The following is a 25,899-nucleotide window of genomic DNA, read 5'->3' as shown; positions in this document are numbered from 1 at the left end:
ATTCATGCGATCGTTTGGCACCCGAGTATTTAAGTATACCTATGGTGCTAGCGACTGTCATTACCTAAATCCACTTTTGCGTTGTGCCGTGCGTTACCTGCCTTAAACTCGATATGGTCGCAGGAAATATACAGCCATCCTTGGATATAACTGTATAGCAAAATTAACTTTCTAAGAAGACAAGTCTCAGCAAAACTCCCCTAATTTTGTAATATAGACTATTTAAGTATTGAATGTCTATGGTGCATTGCCTGCATGTCGTCTATGCGAGTCCATATGTAAACGTGTTCCAGAATGTTCTCAGCATCATCGTTATCCTCTTGTCTCGGTGTTGCCTTACCTTAACTCTTGGAGCTGTATATAAAATGTATGTTGGTGTAATGTGTTAGAGTAAGGAAGCATTTTGCCGGTTTCCAGATGTGTTTGTCGTCGGGCGTGGGGCTGGGCTCGGCGTCACGACGCAAGCTTTCCTTCAAGAACGTCTCCAATGTCGTCGTTCAGTTGTTGCACTCCATCAAGTTCAACGTGGACGTCCCCTTTTCAAACATGGCCGCCTCGCCACAAGAGCTCAAAGCCAACGCAGCTAGGAAGGTATTTCTTTCTATAACTCTTACAACTTTAATCTGTTTACTGTTACAAACTTCGTCTGACAAATATAGCCTTCAAATATGGCTAGAATAGCCAGAAAAAGTTTGTAAACATGTTCGTACTTTCTTTCACTTTGACGTTTAAAAATTTCGACTGCACTTTACTGGACATGGCTAAACAAAACAAGGCCGGTCTCCGCGGCTTTTCTTATCCTTCAGAATGTTTCGATCGAGTGATTTAAATTCTCGCTTCGGAGGTTCGCTTCTGATTCTTAAAGGTAAGTTGTCTATGTTTCTTAAATTCAATTTTTATTCCCCTATGATCCTATATTTATTTAGCGAAATTAATTAACTCAATAAATAGCATAGAGTGCTAGATTTTTATGAGCAGTACTTTGAATAATCATATCAGGTGCTGGGTCCCATGTGAAGTCATTAAAATTGATGTCTTTAATCGATTGAAGCGCACCTCAACGTGCACCCATTAATTATACCAATGGATGTTCACGTCAAACACTTGAAGTGCATTATCTAGTATCTACTAAAGTACACATTTATTATTGACTATCATGGATCCTATCACCTACACAATAATGTCTACACGATGTGGTAGAAAGAGCATCGCAAAACTTCCCTATTCGTAGTAAGAGTAAAGTTAATTTTGATAGTGTTTATCAATATTTGAATCTCACCACTCACTAGTTCTTGCACCATGCTTTTGACGCATTCTATAATTGCATTTAAAATCAATTAGGCATTGGTTGTAGGCTTCAATGATGTTAATTAGAATTCACAACATTAACCTAAACTCTATACCAGCCATTCACAATCAAATACACTAATTTTAATTTTAAATTTTACTATATATTGTTATTGTCATTTTATGTCCCAATCAATCCATTAACAATTTAAATACATGGCTGTATTTATTGGACCATAAAATTATATTTATTTATATCTGTAGGGAAGAAGGACCAAATGCTCTTTCTCTCATGTAGGTATCGGTGTATACCTTAGCTAAGGTAAAGGTCCCGCTTGTCGAACTAAGGCTTTTGGGGCTACACCTTATGTCGAGCCACTCGACACTTCGATGTTGTAAGCAACGTGTCTCGAAGCTTTTGAAATTGTTTTGCATAATGTGCGGTTCACTGTAAGACTAGTAAATATATCGAGGGAAAGATGCATATGAGCACGTACGGCGTAACATTGAACGGTACGGATTGAAGTTTGTAATATACCGCACATTATCCAAAGGATCGTGAAGGAGGTTGTAGCGGTGTGATCTGGCATGGCAGGTGCTGGACCTGCGGCGCGCGCTGCACGCGGAGCCGGGTTCGGCAGAGGCGCTGCGGCTGGCGGCCATGCGCGCGGAAGACGTGAGCGCGCGGCCCGCGGACCCCTCGCACCAAACCTTCGACGCAGTCATGCACCACGTCCGCTCCACGCACCCCACGGTCCACACGGCCTCATACCTACACACCATGAGCTTATCCACGCTAGCTTTACTTACCTGTGCCGGCTCGCCAATAAACAATGCACTCAAATTATTGAGAATAAATATATCGTGAAGTTGTTTAACTAAATCGCAACCGTTTTGTACTAACTAGATTGTCAAACTCACAATCTACTATCTCGTGAAATATAATAGCCATATAATTCAGCTTTCGAAACCGCTTCACGATGGAACTCCTCAATAACTATTTTTGTATCATATAACTATTTCCTCGCAATTGCTGATAGGTAAGTAATATACCTGGAGAACGCATAAATCTAAAATTGATTGATTATAATCTAAAAATAGCGCAGATAAGCTCGCAAACATTGCATACGTACATCGCACGGAGCGCACAACACGCAAAGGTTATATTTGCCGAGCCTTGTGTGTGCGTTCCGCTCTTGCACCTAGGATTTAGAATACCTATGGTTGGCGATAGGTACTTAGCCGGTAGCCGGTACAAAGACCGTAATCTATTTTCGCCGCGTTTTATGATTTCCCGCTTACGGATAATTATACGCATAACGAGAGTTGACGATCGCGATGGCGTTTGTTTGTGTGAACACATAACCTCGCTTTATGATTTCCAAGTATATAGTTTGGATTTGGATTGATAGATTTCGATAAATTAATGCTGCTTTATCTATTTCAACTTTCGCATTTAAGCTTTTTTGCGAATCTTGCAGAAAATCCTCCTGTGCGGAAATAATCATACTTAAGATAAGTTTGGCTTTGCTTCAAAATAAAACAAGCTTTTGGAAATCCGAGCAGTGCCGGTCCGGGTAGACGTTTTGGAATCCGAGCTTTAAACCCTGTCTCACACTGCACTAAAACTCTGAAAATGTTAGGTAGGTATTCAATGTCACCGGTTAGATCACCATTTTTTTTCTAAATGTCAGCACAGCACAGACGTTTCGTTTTTTCCCCACGTTTCCCCATTTAGTTGCTGGTGTGTTCAAGCTTTCACGTACGTATCTTAAATGTACTTACGCACAAATTGTTAATTCTTCTTTCATGAATTGGCCCAAGAGTGTGAAATTTATTTCCAAGCTCTCATAATGTTATGAAACCAGTATAAAATAGGGGTAGGTACTGTAATGTAATTGTAAGAAATGTCTGGATATACCAGCAACTAATCTGGTACGTCTGCTCGTTGTTTTTCAGATGTTCCGCCCTTGGACATTAGTTCCACAACAGATACTCGCGGGGACAGTAAGCGCACTGTTGTGTATGTGTACCGTTGTGTCACACCTCCACTGGGCGAAGTGCACTTAATTTTCCAAAAGTCTCGATATTGACCTTAAGTAATGTGGTTTCACTTGTTCGGAACACTGAGCGTTGGCACTGTTATAGATAGTCGATGAGGGGAAATAAGAACAAGCTACGTGAGCACTCAAAAATCATTCACTATTCACCATTCCTATTGGGCCTATTTTCTTTCAAAATTGTCGAATTATTATGTGTATTTGAGATAATTTTAAGTTCAGTTTTGTCTGAGAATAAAGCCGAGCGCACTGAACTGTGTTTCACTCGCTGCCCCGACTGCGTAGTCACCCGAGCACTAGAGCATGGCATGACTCCCAACTGTCGACTAAATTGCATGGAGTGCCCTTAATATTAGTGTGTTTCCTATTTCACTTTGTGTTTGGTAATTTTTTCATGAGTGTTCGATTTAGGTCTGATTTTTAGAAGCTAACAGATAAAACGAACTAACAGAGAGATCGCATGTGTGAGAGTAGCATTGAGCTAGAGTTAATGAACTGTCTTATAGCAATTGTTGAATTTAAACGAAACGTGAGTTAAAACGTAAAATTAGTTTAAAATTTTATTAACGGTTGATTAAAAAACAGTCCTTAATAAAGGTGCTCATGATTGGAAATTATAAATCACAAAGTTTTTAGTCTTAAAAATATCTCTCAAAATCCGTCATATATCTATATATCAGTTTGTAACTTCTATAATACGTTACGTTGTCTTTGAGAATTCTTCGTATACATGTTCAGAGTACCTATTCCTCGTAATCGATTAATTCTACAAAACTGTATTTTTGTTTGTAAATACTATGTTTACTTGTATTCTAATGATGTGATGCTGCCTCGGAGCCCGGAACTTTTCCATTCAAAGGTCAGTTGGAGAAATCAGAACGAAGCATCTTGTCGGCATGTGGTGGCCCTGTGTACCCCTCACGACCATCGCCCCGCCCTAACCGTTTGAATGTGCAGTTCCTTCATGTCGCATCATCACATCCCCAAAAGTGACATAATCAAGTCGGTTGCGTTGAACTGGAATGTTTTCACAGAATAAAGTGACGGAAAAGTTCAAGAGGCCGTTGAAAAAGCGTCACTCGTCTGTGTACCACCAGCCGAGCAACCGCGTCAACAAGTACCTGGCGCAGGCCATCGACGCGCGCTCCGTGCACCGCGAGAAGGCCACGCACGTGCACCTGCTCACTCTCTGCTTTAAAGATGCCGCTAAGGAAGGACAGGTACTTATGGCTTATTTTTGTTTCTGATTACAAGTAGGGCGCGAGTTATACCCCTCATCTTTCATTGAGATCTTTAGGTATATTTCGTTATCGAGCGTTAAGATTCACAAGAACCTAGCCGCCGCCATGCCGATGCCGTACAATTGAATCCCTCTCAAAAACGACACACCTTCATTAAACTCGGCATAAACATTCTAGCATAACTTCTATTGTATGGGAGCGCGGCATTTTGGCGGCGGCTACTTGTAACTCTTAACAACTTCTACGTATTTGTATTGACGCTAAAAGATACAAAGTTGAAATGCATAAATAAATAAATAGGAGGTTTGCAGGTAAATATTAGTTCCCTACCTGTCCACTTGCAAAGGTTTATTTATTCAGCTACTATCATAAGGAAGTTGATATCCCCCTACAAACAAGAGTGGGTAAACAGTGGTTGTGGATCCGTGCAAATGTAGTAATTTAATGTATCTAAACTATTCTATGCACGCGCATACATAATAAATTTCTCTCTGGAATAGCATCTTTTACTTCTACGTGTACCTGTCTATCTATTGGTTATCTCGATTGGTTTCTCATTAGAATACGAAACACGTTCGGTGTTGTGTTTCGATACGTGATTGTGGCGTATTGCCAGAATTAAGAGCCAATAAAGTTACGGCGGGCATGTAAACTAGGCTATAACTCAAGAGCGATTCTTCTACGAAATGAACTACTGAGGTATATTATTATGTGCATACGTATCTTAAAAGAGATGTTTATATATTTATACGATTTCTTATGATTGTATCAAGGACGCGTTAGAAATGGTGAGTTGTTTTTGCCTATTTCTACGCTGTGCTGAGTAGGTATAGATTTTCTTAGTAGTACATAATAATGTCAGAGTTGAAAGGCGTAGAATAGAGGTTCGCTCAATTAACAATTAGAGTCTGTGCGGAAAGAGAAGAGTCGTGGAATGTATTGGGCCCCATACATTCCACGACTCTTTCCGAACAGAGTCAAGCTAGTAAATCGAAACTGTTTGACGTATAAATTTCATGCTTTTATTTAAAAAAACTACCTGCATTGTTTGGTACGTGGTCAGCTAATGAAAAAAAAAAACTTCGCCATACATCACTTCTGTCGCTAATTTTCTTCTTTTAGAGAAAATACAAATTACTTCTTAAAATTATTTTAAATATTTAGTTATTAATTATCATTATTAGTCATCATCATCGTTTATATAGGCATACAATCTGCTTCCAACGTTATGTTCTAGTAAAATACAAATCTATAAGAAGACCATATTCGACATGCTTATTTCAACATGACAATCATGAACTTATTTCATGGTGCTTGTAATTCTGATAACATAGGTTAGTCAACTCGGATAGTTTACTCTGACATTGCTTACGATCGACGAAAATTAACTGGTTTTTTTTAACACCATGCACGTTGTGAACCAATTGAGACGTGAAAAATAGTATTTGAATACCATGACTTTGAAATTGTTACAGTATACAACTGTATACTGTAACAATTGTAACAAACAAAATGTGGAAATCTTTCCACATTTTGTTTGCTAAATTTATTTTACGTGGACCGATCCTTATAAGGCCCAGCCTTCATCATCAAGTACATAATACATACAGCAACACCTATACAGGCAATCTAATTTCCAGTATCGTGCATCGACGGACGGTGGTTGGGCGGGCTCGCTCGGCGCGGCACTAGGGGCCGTGGCCGCCGCGGGCGCCCTACAAGCCGCCATACTACCCCGCACCACCATCCTGCTGCTACTCTTCGTCACAGCCTTCGCTTGGTCGGCAGCTGTGCTCGCCCTGACGCTGGCTGCGAGACTGCGGCTCATACCGTGCGATGTCTCCCGTCCGTTCGCCTTGAGGAACGCCATCACAACCTTCACGATTGTGCTGGGATATGCTGTGGGACAGGTCAATGTGGTAAGTAACGTACATCAAAAGGTCACTAAGAACTAAGGGCAACTAGTCTTTTTTACGGTCTTATGGCGTTCCTCATGAACTTTTGTCAAATCTAACAAACCGTTGATGATCGTCTGTTCTCTAATTGATATTTCTGTTTGAAAAATTGTTGTTAGATTGCAAAGTTTTATGAATAAGGAGTTAAAGTGGTCAGCGGGAGTACTCACTCTGCCGCTAGCATCAAAAATTCTGCTTACCTTGAAACATCTGTCATCATTTTGACTTGATAAATGCGATTACTGTTTGTGTATACGATCGTGCTTTACTTGAGAAGAGATTTATTTTCCGATTTCCTCTTCAAACTATTAAAATTGTATTTCAATAATGAATATCTTCTGTTAATTCCAGGTGACGTGTAGAGAGGTAGACGTGTGCCGAAACCTGACGGAGAACGTAACCACTATGGCGGACATCCGAGCTACGTCTGGTGACATAGCCGCCGCGTTATGGAGTAGCACTGATCATCGGGCTTGCCCTGTTCCTCTTTATATCACTTTAGGTATGTAACACACTCTAACGTTATGAGCTACGTTTTCTGGTGAGTTTGGTATTAGGAAGAGTAATGATAGGTAAACTTTGTAATATCAATGTGTTCACCTATTTTATGAGTTGTTGCTAAACATCCAATACGCAAAAATCATCAGTGTGCGGTACAAGTATTTTTGTACTGAATATGTTTGTGCCGTACAGTGTCGCACACTGGTGGAATTCCGCCTTAACACGTACTTATGCGATAAGTATCTAATAGCCGGTATATTAACGAGCACTGTTCTTTAAATGGCTTCAGATGTAGCACCTACAAAAACGTCATTAATTCATAATTATACATTTTAAGTGCATCCAAATAATATAATAATTAAAATTACAGGTTGTTGTCTCAGCATGTTAGCGGTAGCGGTGTTCCTGCGGCTGCCGATCCTGATCAAAGGCATCCTCCTAGCTTTCATGACGGCCGGGTACATGGCCGTCATCATGGCCTACCATAAAGACTTGTTCGACTGCTATGATCTCATGACCGAGTGAGTTGATCGAACGAATGTAAACTACGATTTCAGGCCACCATGGTTATTTAATATTTAACATGTGAAAGTAACTGACAATCTGCTAGCTAGTTATTTATCCACACACCGTAGATATCGTCTACCCTCTTATTGACTTGTTTTTGGGCGTTTTCTAAAATAAATATTGAAAACCCGATTCTCCCAGATCCTGGTGTTTTTGGGTTCTTTCAACTCAGAATCACTAGCATATTCAATCCTGGTGATAAAAAAAGTTGTCCCAAAATTTTGTATGAAAATTGTACATTCCACTAATACGTCACGTTACATACAAGTGAAATTTTTTCTCATACTAAAAACGTGGCGTAATGGAATGGACATTTTGGGACATATTTTTTTAATGGTAGGATGGAGAGTGCTGTCGATTCTGAGTAGAATGAGCCCAAGAATGTCCAGATTTGAAAGAATCGGGTTTTCGATATTTATTTTAGAAAAAGCCCTTTTGCGCTTTAAATTTTACACTGAACACACAACAGAAGTTTCTACCTCTACTCGCGTGTTTTGATTTCGACCTACGAGGGGCGTTCAATATATTCTCGGTATTGATATCTTACAACCTCTTCTAAAATTTCTTTCGTTACTGGCCGCTAAGGTTTATTCATTGACATTAAAAAAAAGTATAATTCGAACCGAGATGTTCTTTTGTTTTTCTGCAATTGCTGAACAAACATGAACATCATGTGGGAATTGACAATGTTAACTAAATTAGAACATCGATGCGTGATAAAATTCTTGACAAAACAGGGTAAAAATCAAAAAACCATAAAAGAGGAAATGGATTGTGTTTACCGTGAGTCTGCTCCTTCTTTATCTACCATTCAAAAGTGGTCAAGCGAGTTTAAACGTGGAAGGGAGAGTGTTGAAGACGACCCTAGACCTGGCCGGCCTGTAGTAGCTACTTCACAAGAAAATATTGATAAAGTGGAAAAACTTATATTGGAAGATGGTCGAGTGAAGGTAAAATCTATAGCACAAGTAACCAATCTCTCTATTGGTACCGTACATGATATTATCCATGACCATCTTAATATGTCAAAAGTAAGTGCAAGATGGGTTCCGCGAATGCTGACTCGGCTTCAAAAAGACATGCGTGTAGCTTGTTGTTCCGATTTTATTGACCTGTGCGGTGAAAATCCTGATGAGGTGCTGCAAAGAATAGTTACTGGAGATGAAACCTGGGTTCATCATTATGACCCAGAGAGTAAACAAGAGTCCATGCAGTGGCACATTAAGGGTTCAGCTCATCCCAAGAAGTTCAAGGTCATCCCTTCAGCTGGCAAGGTCATGGCCACGATATTTTGGGATTGTGAAGGAGTATTACTGATCGATTATAAAGAAAAAGGTGTAAATATCACAGGACAGTACTACGCTAACATTCTACGTCAATTAAAGGATGCAATCAAAGAAAAGAGGCGAGGAAAGTTAACCAAAGGTGTTATGCTTCTACATGACAACGCCCCCGTCCATACTGCTCATATTGCCAAGGCAGCTATTGTTGAATGTGGGTTTGAAACTGTTACTCACCCACCGTATAGTCCGGACTTAGCCCCCAGCGACTTCTTTTTGTTCCCCAATCTTAAAAAGGATCTGCGTGGAAATAAATTTTCCGATGATAAAGCATTGAAGGCGGCAGTGGAGGAGCATTTTTACACCAAAGATAAAAAATATTTTTATGCAGGATTAAAAAAAATAATTGATCGATCTTTTAAGTGTATGAACATAGGGGGGGAGTATATTGAAAAATAAAAATATCAAACTTTTCGTACTTGTTTGTTTTCATTCTCATACCGAGAATATTTTGAACACCCCTCGTACCTTACACATCATTTGTCAAAACACGAGTGCGTGTTATATGCATGTTGCGCGTTGGACGGGAGTTTTTGATACAAAAAGTGCAATCAAATAGTTACGGTTACGAGCATTACAATACAAGTGCGAAAAATAGGAAATTCGAAAGGAGTGGCGATAAATTAAAACCGAAGGGAGTGTTTGAAATCGACACGAGTTGCGAATTGCCTATTCGCACATATATCGTACAACGTTTTACAGTACAGACGGCCGTTTAAATTTTCGACATAGTTGCGTAATGTGCTAATTATCGCACTAGTGCGGTATGTACTGTAAAGAATAGTTATTTTCGATACAAGTGCGAAAAAGAGGAAATGCGAATTATCTATTCGCACGTGTATCGAACAACGTTTTACAGTACATATGGCACTTTAAAGTTTCGAAAACACACGAAAAGTGCTATTTTACGCACTAGTGCGAAAAAGTAGCCCCATATGTACAGTAAAATAATTTATAGCCAATCGAACAATATTGAAACGAATATAGTAATTGCATGGTTTATTCTATTTCAGACCAGGTATAATCGGGTCCGCATACGTGGCGTGTGGTTGGACGCTCGCTCTCGCTCTGGCAGTACTGCTGCACGCGCGACAGACTGAGTGGACGGCGCGGCTAGACTTCCTGTGGCAGGCGCAGGCCAGGGATGAGAAGAGAGACATGGATGCCTTACAAGTATGCCTTATTTAGAAAACTCCCCCGACGTATAAAATACAATACAATACAAATACTCTTTTTTGCACACCCCAGTAAAAGAAAACAATATAAAAAGAAAACAGAAACACAAGCAGAGGTAAACAACAGGCGGTCTTATCGCTAAAAAGCGATCTCTTCCAGTCAACCTTTGGGTAGCGGAAATAAAATGTGTTCTATTCTCCTTCTAACATTCAGAGGCATTGTGACAGGCAAGGAGAAACGAATTATAAGTTATGATATATGCCTCTGAATTTAATAACTTATAATGCCTAATGGAATAAGACAATAATTATGTTAATACTAGCACACGTTTTACACGTGAATCATGAAATGGCGACGTTTCATGATATGCGTAGGAATTTAATGATCTGGCGAATTTTACGATCGGCCGCCGACATAGCAAATCTAGTTAAATGCCGTGTTTTCCATGCGAACGTTTCCTGTTTGCGTAACATTCTTATTGATATTTGTTTTGCCACTCCAGGCGTCAAACAGAAGGATATTATTTAACCTCCTGCCGGCTCACGTGGCGACACACTTCCTAGACAACCAGTTCCGGACCAACATGGTAAGTACTACTCGAGCTTCAATCAAATTGCTATTAACATCCATGCATTTTTTCCATTTGAATGCTTTTTTCATAATTGGTATGTGCTTTCTGTAACATGATGAACTTATTGACCTAGCGAGTTAAACTAGTCGCAAATGTGCCTACATGTGTATAACACTTATATTGATTTAAACTAATACGATGTTGACTCATTACTTGAGTTTAAGTTTATCGCAAGATGAAGTCCCGTTTTACTTATATAAAAGGTCAGATAAATTTATGGTGTTTAATGAATCAAAAAATCAATTCATGGCTTCATCGATATCCATCTTGATTGTGACATTTTATACTTTAATTTTCACTACATTCGCTTTAAGGATAGACATATATAGACACGATGGAATCATGAATTTGCTAATTTTGACTTGTGCTTTTGGTAAATGAATTCACCTTCAGATGAAAAAAATGGGAATATCAGCTTTAAATCATATTTACTAAGTGCATAGTTTTAAAAATATTTGTCTATCATATTTTGCTTCAATGCTTCCTAACCATGGTCTGTGGCTTGCTTATGTGGGGGGGCTTATGCATGTATCATTCACATCTCAGTCTACACGCAACTCATTCATTTTCAATTTTGACGTCATGTTTTAATATGAATTAGTCATGAATCATTCACATTTTAGACTACATGCAATTCATTCCTTGTCATGTTATGATTTATACACGCTGTTCATATTTCACGAGCTGAGGATAATACATTAATGTGCATTTGAGAATTCATTTAATTGTGTACCTTGTTGTCATGGAATAAAGTACACGTTCAATTAGTTTTAGAATGCACATACGGTTGTTTGCCGTGGCAGTACTACACCATCATTCGATGTTAGCTTTTATTATGCTTCGCTGTTAAACAAGCAAGAATAGGGAACAGTGACATAACCATTGGCCGAACTAAAACACGTAAAAATTCAAAACCTAATTACTAACAATTTGATATGAAAACGATGCTGCTATTACATCAAATTCAGTGCGGTTTTAAAAATAACGCACTATTAATTACGAGTATAAAGGCATTCGTTTCAATACATTTTTAATGACCGGATTTTTCAAAAAATGACACTTTTTTAATAAATACACAGCAAGAAGGAAAATATGTATCAAAACCCCGAAAGTTAATATAAATTTATACACGGGGAACACAATAAGCTGACCACAGCCTTAAAACCCCACTCCCCTTCTATCATCCAAACTCTCAGACTCGTAAAATTAACTTTGGAACTGGCCTATGTCACTGCCCTACGCTGGCTTGCGCGCAACTGACAAGTGGCGCCGGCAGGACCTGTACCACCAGTCGTACCAGCGCGTGGGCGTGGTGTTCGCCTCCATCACCAACTACCACGAGTTCTACATGGAGCTGGACGGCAACAACCAGGGCATGGAGTGTCTCCGGCTGCTTAACGAGATCATTGCAGACTTTGATGAGGTAGGTGTATTTTAAAATCACTAGGTAATAGTTTACAATTTGGTGCCGTGACCAGGATATTAGAGCATTTCGCTCACTTCACTTGCATCTAAACCCGTCTATATGGGTGTATACACATGTATGTGTGCGTTTATAATAGTTATAATAGCGATAGTGAAAAAATAAATTAGGGTCACTCAAAGTCAACAACAGATATTAAGGCTGCTAATTGATGTTGGATATTAATACAGATATCTCTTCTTCAGTCGGTCCCTCAATACCGAGGATCGTGACATCATGTCCTTCTGTTGAATACCAGGTTCCTCCATAGGGTTCTGTTCCCCGCCAAGGGCATGGCCTCGTGCAGTTTTAATTGCATAGGTGCCATAATTTGAGAACACCATCTAGTAGGAGGAGAGGCCTGAGGTCTCGAACCTACAGATATAGACATACGCGTAAATAGCTATTTGAATGCTATAATAGAATTACGTGCATAACGAAACACCTCAGTGAGTCAGATTCACTGTGTCTACTACAATATAATATGTAACGAAGAATAAATCAATAAATTAAAACAAAGGATGTTAGTCACGGCCCTGCTGCGGCTTATAGTTTCGTTAGAATTACAATGGAAACGAGTCTAGAATTCGTAATTAGAACGCAATCCAAGGATCTCAGTTTGTACAGGACATGACGACTGATTCAAGGCGTGAACTTGACATTACATATCTCAATGTCGCTTAAAATAGTTTCAAGAATAGGCATTAGTGCAAAAAAACCCTTTTCTAGGCATTTTAAGCATTATTCCGATTGTCTTTCTCCTCCTGCACTTTTGAAAAATGTGTAAACTCTTAATGTAACTTATGTACATAAGCCAACAAAATATGTTATAGTGATTCGCTGTAGTAAATCGAGTATTTCAATCAAACGCCAAATTAATCGATTTATAATAACTTGCAGCTACTGGGCGATGATCGGTTCAGCGCTATAGACAAGATCAAAACAGTGGGATCCACGTACATGGCGGCCGTTGGACTTATCCCTGAGAAGAAGATGTTGGACGACGCTAGCACGCGCAAGCACATGGCCACGCTGGTCGAGTTCGTGTTCGCCATGCGCGACAAGCTCAAGGACATCAACGACAACTCTTACAACAACTTCATGCTGCGAGTCGGTAAGTAACGTGTCTCGTTTGTTAGGCACTTTTGTTGACTCAAGCGAGCTATTCGGCGAACTAAAGTACGAACTTCATGCCTTACGCTGAAAATCTGACATGGATAAGATAATTTCTATAAAAAAGTATAAACAAGACTAAAGCGATGTGAGTAATACAGGGTGTATTAGGTTGAAGGTAGAAGACCTTACCTATATTTTACCGACGGTAATAAAATTGATCCAAGTGTTAAAATAATTAAAAATGTTGTGTTTCTTTTCAGGTCTAAACGTGGGTCCGGTAGTCGCCGGAGTGATCGGCGCGAGGAAACCCCAGTACGACATCTGGGGCAACACGGTGAACGTGGCGTCGCGCATGGACTCCACCGGCCTCCCCAACCACACGCAGGTCACCGAAGAAGTCCACCACTACCTCAAGGACCTGCCCTACCAGTTCGTCTGCAGGGGAAAGGTCAAAGTCAAAGGAAAGGGCGAAATGACAACATACTTCCTGACCGACCGAGCGACGTCCGGCAACGGCACAATCAACCACTCCAACGGTCAACCGCCAAACGGCCCGCCGACCGCCTATGGCGGCGTCGCGACCCCCCTGGCCATGCTGCAGAACTCGGCGAGGAGAGCGGCCCAGCCGAACAGATTGCCGCCTCTGAGGGAGACCTCGGTCGCCGAAAACGAGCCCCTCCTGCCTGGCAACGGACACCAGAGCGACGGGAACAACCACAGAGGCGGCAAGGGCCGCAGGAACAAAGAATCGGAGGAGACTCCCCCCCCGCCTCCCCCGCACGGCGCGTCGGCGAACCCTCGATGGCCGCCGCCCCGGGCGCTCGTGCCGCCGTGGCCGCGCCCGCAGGAGCCGCGGCCCCCCGCGGCGCACAAGCGGCGCCCGCCCGCGCGCCTGCCGCGCCCGCGCTCCAGCGAGAGCCTGCCCCTCGCGCGGAGCCCCCGCGTGCACTCGTCGGCGGACGAGCTCAGCTCCCTCACGCGCTCGCCCAGCCTCAGCTCCTCGGACGAGAGCTACTCGCGCACGACGGACGCGTCGCCGTCGCCGCCCCGCCCGCCGCGCGAGCACCCGAGCCCCGCGTACGACTACCCGCCGGTCCGCTCGAACAGACCGCCCGCCGGCAACATCGCGGAGTTGTACGCGAAGCGCAAGATGGGCCGGAAGCCGTCGCTCGACGACAAGTTCGTCGAGGAGAATATAAATTTCGAGGAGGAGAAGCTTCAGAGAAGTATCATAAATATGCTCGCGTCGGCGAAGCGCGACGGATGCAGTCAGACGGACAAGAAGGATGTGCCCGACCGGCTCGCGCAGCGGACGGGTTCCTTCTCGAGCTCCGGCAGTCGACCCAGTAACTTGAAACATTTGAACCGCGACCGGCAGTTCAGCAAGCGCAGCCCCACCGACGTGGCCTGCGTGCCGCCCTTCGAGAGAGAGATACAGAGGCTGCTCGACGATAAGAGTCTTATCAAACCTAATCCGCCCAAGGCGGAGCGGAAGGAATTGAAATTAGAATTAAGGTGAGGATACTTGCTTCTTGCGTCTGAAACGTTTGCTCATTTCGTTTTAAGACTTGGTAAGGATGCCAATTCACCAGTTTTTGTCGGTTCAATGGACCGCTAATGTTGTTTTCGGAAATGATTTATTTGCTTCCGGTGGTCTAACAATCTAGTGTAATTTTCCTTACCTTTCGCCTTTCCTTTCCTTATCTTATCTTATATTGTCTTATCTTATCTTATTAAATATTGGTTTACTAAAAAAGGTGTAAGTAATATTGTCTTCACTTAGTGCGGCTTTTATTTAAAAATAAAACCCTAAAAAATATATTTTTTACGTATATAATTAAGCTGCGGATGGCTGCGGTCATTAAAAATGAATTCGTAAAAAATGCCGATTGTAATAAGTTTTTGTTATCAAGATAAGATAAGACAAACTTGGTGTCTCCCCTTTTCAGTCAGAGGATACTTTCCAGCCTTGCCGATGAATCTAATTGTATCCTTTCCCATCTTAGAGCGACGAATCCGTGTCTGTCGCCGGTGCGCAGTGTGAGCTGCAACAACAACAGCAGCCCGCTGCGCGCGGTGGGGCTGGCGGCCATCGCGGGGCTGGCGCGCGAGCGCTCCCCGCGGCAGGACTTCCCCGGCGTGCTGCCTACCGACGTGGTGGTGCAGCTGCCCGATCCCATGGACGCGCCGCAGCAAAGGTACCAGGAATAATTTATTTATTTATTTATTTGGAAATTTAATTCAGGCAACAAGGCCCATATTACAAATACCTTAAGCTTTGGATTCCTCCGAAAACGGTGCCGTCATATGACGGCCGTCATATAGCGGCAGCAAAAGACGGCCGTCTTTACGGTGGCGACATGTGGAAAGTACCACGGCGTCATAACACACCGTCATCCACCAAGGTCAAAGCGGCAAATTTGAAAAATGTAGGCGCGATGGGATAACGTCCCATAGAAAATTTGAATTTCGCGCCTTTTCCTACTGACAAGATTTGCTTGATCATCTATAATTTACTTGGAGGATGAAATATCATCAGAAGAGGAAAATAATCGTAGTACGGAATCATTTATTCAAATCTCGTGTCATTTATTCAAAATGGCGTCACCGCTATCTAATAAAACGTTCACGAAACTATCGACACCGTCATGACGGCCGTCATCTTACGTTACGTTGACAATCAACGTAACGTAACGCCGTCTAGGAAACCGCGCCATCTTGTTTACATAGACAACGTTCTAGTAACGTCAGTCAACGCTATATAGCGGCCGTAATATGACGGCACCGTTTTCGGAGGAATCCAAAGCTTTACAGACTAACATACATATGTATTTTATAAACTTAAAACTAAACACTAGCTATTTAGTCGATAAAACGGCGTGGCTCCGTTGCATCGGCTGCTCCTGTGGCGGATAATGTTTCACGCACAATAGGGATGATGACACATGTTGAATTTTATAACAAAGTCTAGTAAAATAGATAGCAAACGAGCAATTTATCACAATAATGTGGATATTAAAATAAAATATTCAAAAATTACAAAAATACAGAACCTATAAGTTTCAACTTTAAGATTTTTGTTAACTTCCCAAAACGATAAAAGTAAGGGTACCATTCGATTCCTTACATTTCATCCAAAAAAATATTGTATAGCAACTATATACATAAACGCAATATTTCACCGACAAAAACGCAATTTTCTTGTTTTGTCCATACTACAAGATGGGCTCCCAGAGACCTTGACGTCACGTTCCCTTGTCATTTTGTATAGGGCGTTTCGCGAGTGAAGTGCGACTGTCGGCCTTTGACTACAATTTTTGACTTTTGTGTTACTTTAATGCAATGGGTCCCATATAGACATTTGATTCTAAAAACAAACCCGATCAATTGATACTGATACCATAAATGAAAATTAGTCATGTAGCCTATTATGTACGTTTCAGCACCTCATACATTAAAATGTTTAGAATAAGCAATATTAAATATAACTAAATAGATATTTTCTCAACTTCTGCTAATCAAACAAATAGTATCCAAGTAAATGTTAAATCGAGTCACCGAATTTAATAAATCTGGTTTTGTTTACAGTCCGCCGTGCGAGAGGAAGATGCCGGCAGACACAGAAGCTCAAAAAGAAAAGCAAGAAAAGGAGATACAAGAGCGATTACACAATCGGGTAAATTACCTTCCATTCAATGACCTATTATTATTTATATTATAAATATAATATCTGGGTGAGATAAAAACTCGAAAATGCGCGTTTTCCCAGAGATAAGATCTAGCTAGATCGATTTTTCGCCCCCGAAAACCCCCATATAGCAATTTTAATCGAAATCGTTAGAGCCCCGAAATATATATACAGGGTGTAATCTAAAACGTGATACAAGATAATCAAACCTGAATCTTTTCATGATTTTGAACAACTTTTATTATGATTTAGATAAGATTTTTTTTTATTGTTAATTTACAAAGTTGACCCAACTTTGTAAATTAACAATAAAAAAAATCTTTGCCATACATTTTTGTTTACCTCTCCTTGACCATTTCTATGGAACAGCTCAATTTTTTTTTAATATTACAAAATTGACCCCATCGTAAAAGTTGTTCAAAATCATGAAAAGATTCAGGTTTGATTATCTTGTATCACGTTTTAGATTACACCCTGTATAAATAAAATACAAGAATTGCTCGTTTAAAGCTATAAGATATATAAAAACTTATACTCACCCAGTACATCAATCCGCAGGTTCCGTTGACGAATCATAGAGACTTAGCTCTGTACGGGGAAAGTCAATCGGAGTGGAGTTCGTCGTGTTCGGAGGGCGAGGGCGACGGCGAGTGCGGTCAGCCCGAGAGCACCGGCTACACCACAGACGACCCCGCGCTAGAGAACGTGTCCATGCTCAACGAGGCCGGCACCGACGCCGAAGCGGCACTCAGCGACGTCAACTCCTGCTACTTCGACCGGGACGACGACGTATCCTCCCGCGCCTCCTCCCGCCTCCTCGACTCCGAAGCCCTGGTCTCGCTGGAATCTCTCAGCGCCATCTACGACTCGGACGAGCCCGCGCACAGGTACCTGGCGAACATTCGCACCGTCAGCGAGTGCATCACGAGGAACTTCGGCCAGCCCACGCACGTCACCGACGGCGAGAGCGACGTCTGATCCCACGTTGGACATTATGTGGCTGGAATTATGAAGCTTCGGGCTTATGTGGATCTTTCGTTTCGACTTATCGAGGAATCTCACTTGTAACTGAACCGTCGTGACATCGAGCGAAAGTGAAGAATGCTCTCTATTTAAAAGTGCTAGTAAAAGTTATTGGAATACTCAAAATACTTTTGTGAATTGTTATATATCGATCGTTTTGAATTTGAAGTATTTGGATGTCGACTTCTAAATATTGCTGACGTGCCTGTTTTAATATATGTATCGTATGTGTGTAAATTGTCAGTATATACCTAACTATTATATCGAGTAAGCGGCGAGAAGCCATGAGATGGCGTCGTTGGGGAGGATGCGATGATCTCTACAATTATAAGGTGCTCTGACTTAGAATAACGTACCTTACTATGGTCTGTCTTGTGATACGTGGTTTAGGAATTTGACTTCGACCGACCAATCTGTGTAAGAGTCAGTGTTATAGACTGCGGGCTGGCCCCTTAACTGTAAATTGTAAGTTGTCTTTCAGTATCAGTCAGTTGTCGGAGGTTAGTACGACTTGTAAATGTGCTTAATATTAAAGTTAGTTATATTTTTTGCATTTCAATTTATAGTAGTATTGTTACCATAGACTGGAAGAATTATTTTTTCTACAATCGTTGTATTGAAGGACTTAAACGTAGATAGACATCATGGATAGTGCCATTGTACCCATCACAATTGTCTTGACCTCTCGTTCATTTAGTTCAGGGTGAGATCTGTTACCGACACCCAAACAACTGTATTTAAAAGCTTCGTCTGGTATGAATTTAAGGTGAGACAGCATTGGCAATTGGCAACAATTGTATCAATTATCCGCCTTGTCGCCAGGCGAATATTCAAAACCAACCCAAACTGCACCGTGGACGAGAGATATATTCGAACCCGAAGGCCACGAAAAATATGCTCCGAGAAAATAGGTACGCTTGACCCTGACGCTGCCAGCCTTCGTTACCATACATCTGTTTTATATATAATTATGTTTGGCGATTGACGCTACTTGCGTCAGTGTTAAGCGTCAAAGATAATTTTATTTGTGGCTGAGGGTGGCTTAAATGTAGCTTAAGTAAAAGAACCGTGAGACTTGACAGTACAACTTATACATAACACCACTAGCGAATATTTGTTGTAGAATATTCTCGTGAACAATCAATTACCTATTATTTGTATAAGTTTCTGTGTCAATTCGTGTAACGATTGTTGTTGACTAGAGTAAACACTGTATAATTATCTGCAATATAAAACTATAATATATAATGTATATTTAGTCTGTAAACATTTGTTTTAGTCGCTTTTCTTGGCTAAGAATGTACTTAAACTATAACGGGCAAGTAACTGCAATATGTGGTGGATTCCGATTGAGGCGATCAGACGTAGAACTAATATTCGGGTGATTGTGGTTTTATTTTCTTTACTCTTGCTTGTATCAAGCACTCGCCTCTCAGGCAGCAACCCGCGTGTGTATTAAAATGGGTAAATTAGAAATGGATTAAGTTTAGTATTCTTTCTAGTTGCCAGAGGTGAACTTTGAGGAATAATAGTGGGCAAACAATCGATTTGTATATAGGAGCACTTGCATCCGGCGAGTCTTGGGAGTTGTTATACTTTGTAAATATTGTTAATCGTCTACATACATATGAAGTGCTATTCCACTTTAAATTACGTAAGTGATATTTTTGCTATTTATATCCTCAGTATTTTCATATTTTTTTGTTATTATGCAGTGCCAAACTATTATTTTTTGTAGTTGCTTGTAATCGACGTTTTATTTATTATTCATTCAATCATGTTATATTTATATGTAAAGGCGATAAAATTTATTGAAAACTAAAACTATACTTACATGAAAAATGAAAATTGAAGATGTTTAAATTAAATCCATAAAATAGGTCTGAACTTCAACATAACTGTAGAATTAGCAAAGTAACAAAAACATAATCAATCCGTTTTAATATGTATCCAAAATATCAAAAATATTGAGAGACAACCGATGACGATTCAAAAGTATTCATTCAAGTAATGGTAAATATTTGAATAAAAAATTCTACTTACTTTTTAAAGTCTTGTTTTAAATAGTATTCAGATTAAAGCTATTTTCTCACCAATGATAGATAATTCATATTATAAATACCTGACTATTATCATATACATAAATACTCAATCATACTTCGTGCACGATTTTTATATCTGGCGTTGATCATATCCTACATATTTAGCTTTAATGTGAATAAATGACAGAGTAAGAAGATTTTAAGTAACTAACGTAATAGCAAATTATAATGTGGTAACTTTTGTGATTATTTATTTGACATTAAATTTTCGCCTTACGTAGAAAGTGTATTGTGTATTTGTTTCAATTCAATTAAGCAATATTAATTACTTGGAATTAAAGTGGTTTACATTACCGGTACTTTATTTTATTTCATGTTTATTAATTATTAACATCTACTTTATGGTATGGGAGCCAATGTACACTTTTGAACCTTATGGTATTGTAATAAGGGTCAAATTGTTTGACATATTTTGTCCTATACTTTACTTTATAGGTACCGTAGCTCATTTATAAATTATAATTTCTTTAGTCATAATTAAGGTTGTCAAGATCCATAGTCGATGGCTAGTGGCATTTTTGAGGTTGAAACTGTTTGTTTTAAGGGACATAGTGAACATGGCGATAATATATTGTTAAATGCATATTGGTATAGGATCATAGAAAGTAAAAAATAGTCACGTGGCAAATTTCACGATATCGCAAGATGTTAATCTTATTATGAGCTCATGAAATCATGAGGTACAAACATCAATGTGCATTTGCGCCGCTGTTCTTTGCCCATTTGCGAAGTTTATTTGCGAATAAGCGGACCAGTACACAAACGTATACCTATCATAACAAAGTTTGGAAAAAACTTTTTTTTCTGACAATCAAAAGATATGCAAAAGATAAATGTGGTAACTATGTAAGTATGGGATACATACACAGTTACTACGTTAGGCTACATACAACTTTGAGTTGGTACCTAGGTAGCAGAGTGAGATAAGCGTTTTCCAAAAAAAAAAGTACATTTCATTAATGTGTTCAAAATATTGACTTCTTGGGCTCATTTTACTCAGAATCATTAGTATATTCACGCCTCATACATGAAAAAATGTGTCCCAAGATTTCCTTTCCAGATCGTCACATTTTTGTATGAATAATTTTTTTATTTGTATGAACGTGACGAACTGGAAAAATAAATTATCCATACAAAATTTTGGGACACTTTTTTTTAAGTGACTATATACGCGTATTGCAATAATTTTTATTAAAACCAATAGCTACTGATTTTTTGTGCTGAAAAAGCAATGGGATATTGATCCAATACCTATGCCAAAATAACTTGCCTGAACAGCGTAGTGACACAACGCATAGGTTCGCGGGCCAGGTACGGCGGGTATGTTATGTTTTCCGCATACTAATGACTTTACCTTGAACCATGAGACGCCATGAGAATATTATCGCGGATGTTTAAACTTGTGTCTCACTTAACACCACGTGGAGTTAACGGCTACCTGAATTTAAACACCATGAACGGTTGGCCAACGAATATTATATTGAGCACTAAGAATTATAGTATTAAAGCACGAGACATTTGAACGGGTGATTCGGAGTACGAGGTAAATGACCATGTGAGATTGAAATCATATATTATACTAAAGTATCAACCAAAACACAGTATTAAGTATTTATAACCCTTAATTAAAGGGGCGTTTTCGTTAAAATGTACTATTTCATGAATCGACTGTAAATATTTCGATCAATGTGGTATCTGAGTAGATTATTTTCAAATTGATAAAACAAATAAAAACAAAGTAGACGTGTGCAGTCTATTTCACAGCATATGTATGCAATTTGATACCTTTGGCCTATTGTAGTGATTCACATTCGATTCGACTATATTTAGGTATTTGATACGCGTGGTGCATTGCATTGTTAAAAATGCAATATGGATGCACTCGGCGTGCTGTTGTTACCTAACTTGATATAGGCAAGTACCTACACTTAGCTCATACTAAGAGTATGTGCTAAGTGTAGGTACTTGCCTCATACTCTGCTAACTTTTATTAAATCAAGGAAGCCAATGAAAATGCAACTTTATAATTACTTATGATGGCGATTAGTTTATGTGTACGTGTACTTAATACTTATATGCAATATTAATTCCAATATATAATAATAATTACTATAATTAGTGCGCCGAGGGCAACAATGGGGGACAATAATTAATAAATATATGTAGGTACTTACATTGAATTCAAAAGAAACCCTTTTATCAAATAATTTGCCTGAAAAAGAATAGGGCAGTTCTCATTGTCATAATGCTTTTTTCTTTTGCACTGTTTCCATCACCCAAAGGTTGTCTGGAGGAAATCACTGTTTTGAGAAACGGGCCGCATTTTATATCTATCAGTTTTATTGTTTAAAGTTTCTTTTACCCATATTACTTAATATTAATTTTATTAGGTACCTATGAGAACTAAAGAAATAAAAAAATAGGTAGGTATGTATTGTGAAATTTGTAGTAGTACTTAGTTATTCGAGAGTTCGAGACTGAAAGGTAGGTCAGAGCTATAAGATGTAAATAAATATAGGTGTTCAGCTGTTTGAGATACCTGCAAGGCGGTTGGCATGGTGATATTGATTAACATTTTGGACCTTGTCAAGGACTAAGCATAGATAATAATCTGCTTAGAAATTGTGGATGAATATTTATCTTTAGTTTTTACATCGAGTTTAGGCTTTTCCGCCAGCAATCAAACTTTAGCTCGAAAGCTCGCGCTTGTGTGGGAGTCGCGTTGATATGACATTCCAACCCTCACACATACAAATACGACAGTTGTACGAGGTGACTGTAGGTTCGTCGAGAAACACCGGTCGGGACAACGCATTGGCAGAGGCCTGACATGGTTTCCTGCGAGTCATGAGTCAGTGCTGCCGTAATCAGGTGCAGTTTCATTCAAAATAATGAGAAATAATCGGTATGTGAGTAAAATAATATGAGTGGATGACGCGGCACGCGGTGGTCACCACCACACGCGCACAGCTGCCTGTCTGACGCCGCCGCCCATTGGCTGCGGGAACCGGTCGCGCCCTCCCCGCCGCCGCGCACCCCTCCCGCGCCCGTCACAACTTACAAACGAATTCTTATTCATATCCCTTGCTACAACCGTTTGAACCGTTGCTGCCGTTGACAGAGCACTCTACGCCCGTATTTCGCGTAATCTTATCGAAATGTGCCCAATGTTGAATGTGATTTGTGTATTCAATCAGTGAATTTTAAATAATCATACAGGTCAGCCGAATTAAGTGTACTGTCTGAATTTTAGCTCTGCGCTATGAAAACGAACAGCCAAGCCAGTGTTTTTGTACTTTTTGTGTCGGTGGTCGAAGAGCGGCTTCGGTGCAGGGTTACCTTTACCATGTGCGTCAGGTAGTGTTTTGCTCGTATTAGTTTGTCCACAAACTAATAATGTTGGCGCGTAGATACAGTGGTGAGCACTGAGTGAGTGAGGCGTGGTGTTTTGGTGATTCATAGTGCGTTGTGAGGATATGAAGGTGACGGTGTGCTTTGGAGCTGTGCGGGTGCTGGTACCCTGCGGCGCCGGCGACCTGCTGGTTCGGGACCTAGTGCGGGAAGCCACTCATCGCTTCAAGAAAGCTACAGGACAGGTCAGTAGCGCTATACTGCTTACGACACACAAGTCTCACAACTCGTCGATCTGGTTCACTTTTTGTACCACGGACGTGTTTTCGCGCGTTTTCCCTCCTTTTGTATTGGTCCGCGTACGATTCGAATTGGCCGTGACGCGAAACGACATAGTAAACAATGCGGGTAGAATGAAAGTTCGAACGTAACGCATTTCCGAATATGCAATCGTCATAGTGAAGTAGAAGTTAAACATACCTACCTGGATATATATTATGAAAAATGTTTGTAATGGAATTTGGTAGTTCCGATGTTAACTGAAAGTAAGTAGTATAGGTATTATGGAAATAGTAAACAAAAACTCAGCATTTAGACACAGGTAGGTACTTTATTTTACATAAATACCGCATATGTCTATACTTACTTAATGACGTGCATAGGTACCTGCATTCCAGTTAGGTTTTGCTCTCATCTAGACCATTGTTTTTGCTTTGCGTAATGATCGTTTGGCTATGGAATGCTCGGTCGTGCCACAAGAACCACTTTCGCGACAATGCAAGTATCTATTCGGAATTATGACTACTCAGAAACGAGAAGGCGATGCGGTCAAACTAGATTGCTGACTAAGACTCCGGTCCATAGATAGACGAGTAAGAAGACATTCACAAATAGTACGTATCTCAGCTACCTGGCTAATTTAATTTCATAATAATGTATAAGTAATGGTTGCAGATGACACACTTTTGAGTCGTTTATTAAGTTATTATATTCTAAGATAGGAGATAGTTGTACGAATTTTACGTAATGCGCGAATATGGCATCTATACTTACATATTTCAAACCTACTCAACTTGTTACTATTTTAGAAACGGTCGTAAAAAATCCGGCTCGAAGGACCAAACCTTTTGACCGGATTTTCAGCTTTATTATTAACACACATTTACCGTTAATTGCAGGAAATATACGCAAATAAACATACCACGTCCTGCTAATGTTGCCAAAGATAGTGAAACTATTTCCTCTTTTCCTATACCTAAGGAATATTCATCCTTGCCATAAATAAGCTTGTGCAAGTTCCATCGGAACTATTCATGCGTGTAACCGATTTAATAAACACTTTAAATAGAAGTCTCTGGAGAGTGGAGCATACTTGCGTATGGTATATAAAGTTGAATTATATGTTCACTACGCAAGTATTAAGTAGGTAAACCAACACGTCTAATACCGTTTGCTTATCCCTAAGGGGCCTAAGAAAACGGCTTCTTATTATCATTTTTATGCTTAGTTATCTTTAAATTACCTACAGTAGGTACAATCTCGCTAAGAGCCGGATTAGTGGAAAATTCGGGATTACTGGTAGTTAAATAGCAAATCTATATAATTTTTATATGTTTTTAATTATGTTTTAGAAATGAGACCGTTAAAAACTTTAGTTAAACTAAAACCTTAATCACTGCCTTACCGCCCTTACCCTTAGGTCACGGTCTCTTACATCATGTTACATAATATATGTTTAACGTCTTCATCAAACAATAACAGAACACTTGTGAGCGTTACGTTCGATTCTAAGACCTTTATCTTCCATCATTAGCAATAGACAATCACTTGCAGCTTGCAGCGCACCTGCCTTCACCGCCACTGGCGTTGCAAAGAAATATGCGATCGTAGGAAGCCCCGACCTTGCGATATAGGTACTGTTGCAGTACTTACTAACGTTTGCATGTTAGGTTAGTGTACGAACCTTACGAGTTCAATGTTTTTACATACTTACTCGTATATCATTATTCGGGAATGTACCTACTTACCGGTATGTAATGTATAACGATGATATAAATTATAAAGTAATACTTACATATGAAATTAGAGATGGGCCAAATAATATGGAGTCTGCCGAATACGAATATTTATCGGTCGAAGTCGGTTCTGATATTACTGAACCGAATATTCGGCCGAATTATTTGGCGTTTGTCGATGTAGATAGGTACGACCAGCATAGACCCCTGGACCACTAGCCGAAGCATCGCACACGAGGCAGAGCCTACCAGCTAGATGGCGGTTATAATGGAGGTCTTACAACTGTTAGATCATGCTTACCAGTTTTATAGCAAATAAGGCTCGCCAGGCTACGGTAAGCTTGTGATTTAAACCTAAATGCTCAAGTCCTAACCTACCTAAAT

The 25,899-nt window shown here is 40.1% G+C and overlaps 2 protein-coding genes across 5 annotated transcripts in view; both read left to right on the top strand.

The window, feature by feature from the left end:
- The window catches only part of LOC134648752 (Ca(2+)/calmodulin-responsive adenylate cyclase-like), a 104,906-nt gene extending 86,797 nt beyond the window's left edge, over window positions 1-18,109 (top strand). The window contains exons 10-23 of one of the 4 annotated variants that reach the window (XM_063503272.1): window positions 418-591; window positions 1,883-1,963; window positions 4,445-4,567; window positions 6,229-6,507; window positions 6,895-7,045; window positions 7,415-7,565; window positions 9,965-10,124; window positions 10,630-10,713; window positions 12,035-12,181; window positions 13,121-13,334; window positions 13,597-14,851; window positions 15,343-15,534; window positions 16,925-17,012; window positions 17,583-18,109. In XM_063503272.1, coding sequence (XP_063359342.1) covers window positions 418-591; window positions 1,883-1,963; window positions 4,445-4,567; window positions 6,229-6,507; window positions 6,895-7,045; window positions 7,415-7,565; window positions 9,965-10,124; window positions 10,630-10,713; window positions 12,035-12,181; window positions 13,121-13,334; window positions 13,597-14,851; window positions 15,343-15,534; window positions 16,925-17,012; window positions 17,583-18,002 — 3,519 coding nt within the window. In that variant the 3' untranslated portion in view covers window positions 18,003-18,109. Of the gene's footprint in view, window positions 1-417; window positions 592-1,882; window positions 2,042-4,381; window positions 4,568-6,228; window positions 6,508-6,894; window positions 7,046-7,414; window positions 7,566-9,964; window positions 10,125-10,629; window positions 10,714-12,034; window positions 12,182-13,120; window positions 13,335-13,596; window positions 14,852-15,342; window positions 15,535-16,924; window positions 17,013-17,582 lie in introns of all 4 variants that reach the window. The other 3 variants (XM_063503271.1, XM_063503270.1, XM_063503273.1) reach the window with 3 other exon arrangements.
- A 5,118-nt stretch (window positions 18,110-23,227) lies between these two features.
- Window positions 23,228-25,899, top strand: part of LOC134649135 (partitioning defective 3 homolog) — a 47,286-nt gene continuing 44,614 nt past the window's right edge. Inside the window, exon 1 of the mRNA XM_063503849.1 lies at window positions 23,228-23,745. Within this exon, the coding sequence (XP_063359919.1) occupies window positions 23,626-23,745 (120 nt within the window). The 5' untranslated portion in view covers window positions 23,228-23,625. The remainder of the gene's footprint in view (window positions 23,746-25,899) is intronic.

The sequence above is a fragment of the Cydia amplana genome, chromosome 6 (genome assembly GCF_948474715.1).
Source record: "Cydia amplana chromosome 6, ilCydAmpl1.1, whole genome shotgun sequence".
NCBI classification, from domain to species: Eukaryota; Metazoa; Arthropoda; class Insecta; order Lepidoptera; family Tortricidae; genus Cydia; species Cydia amplana.
Note: the sequence above shows the minus strand (reverse complement) of the source record. Positions and strands in the feature narration are given on the sequence as shown.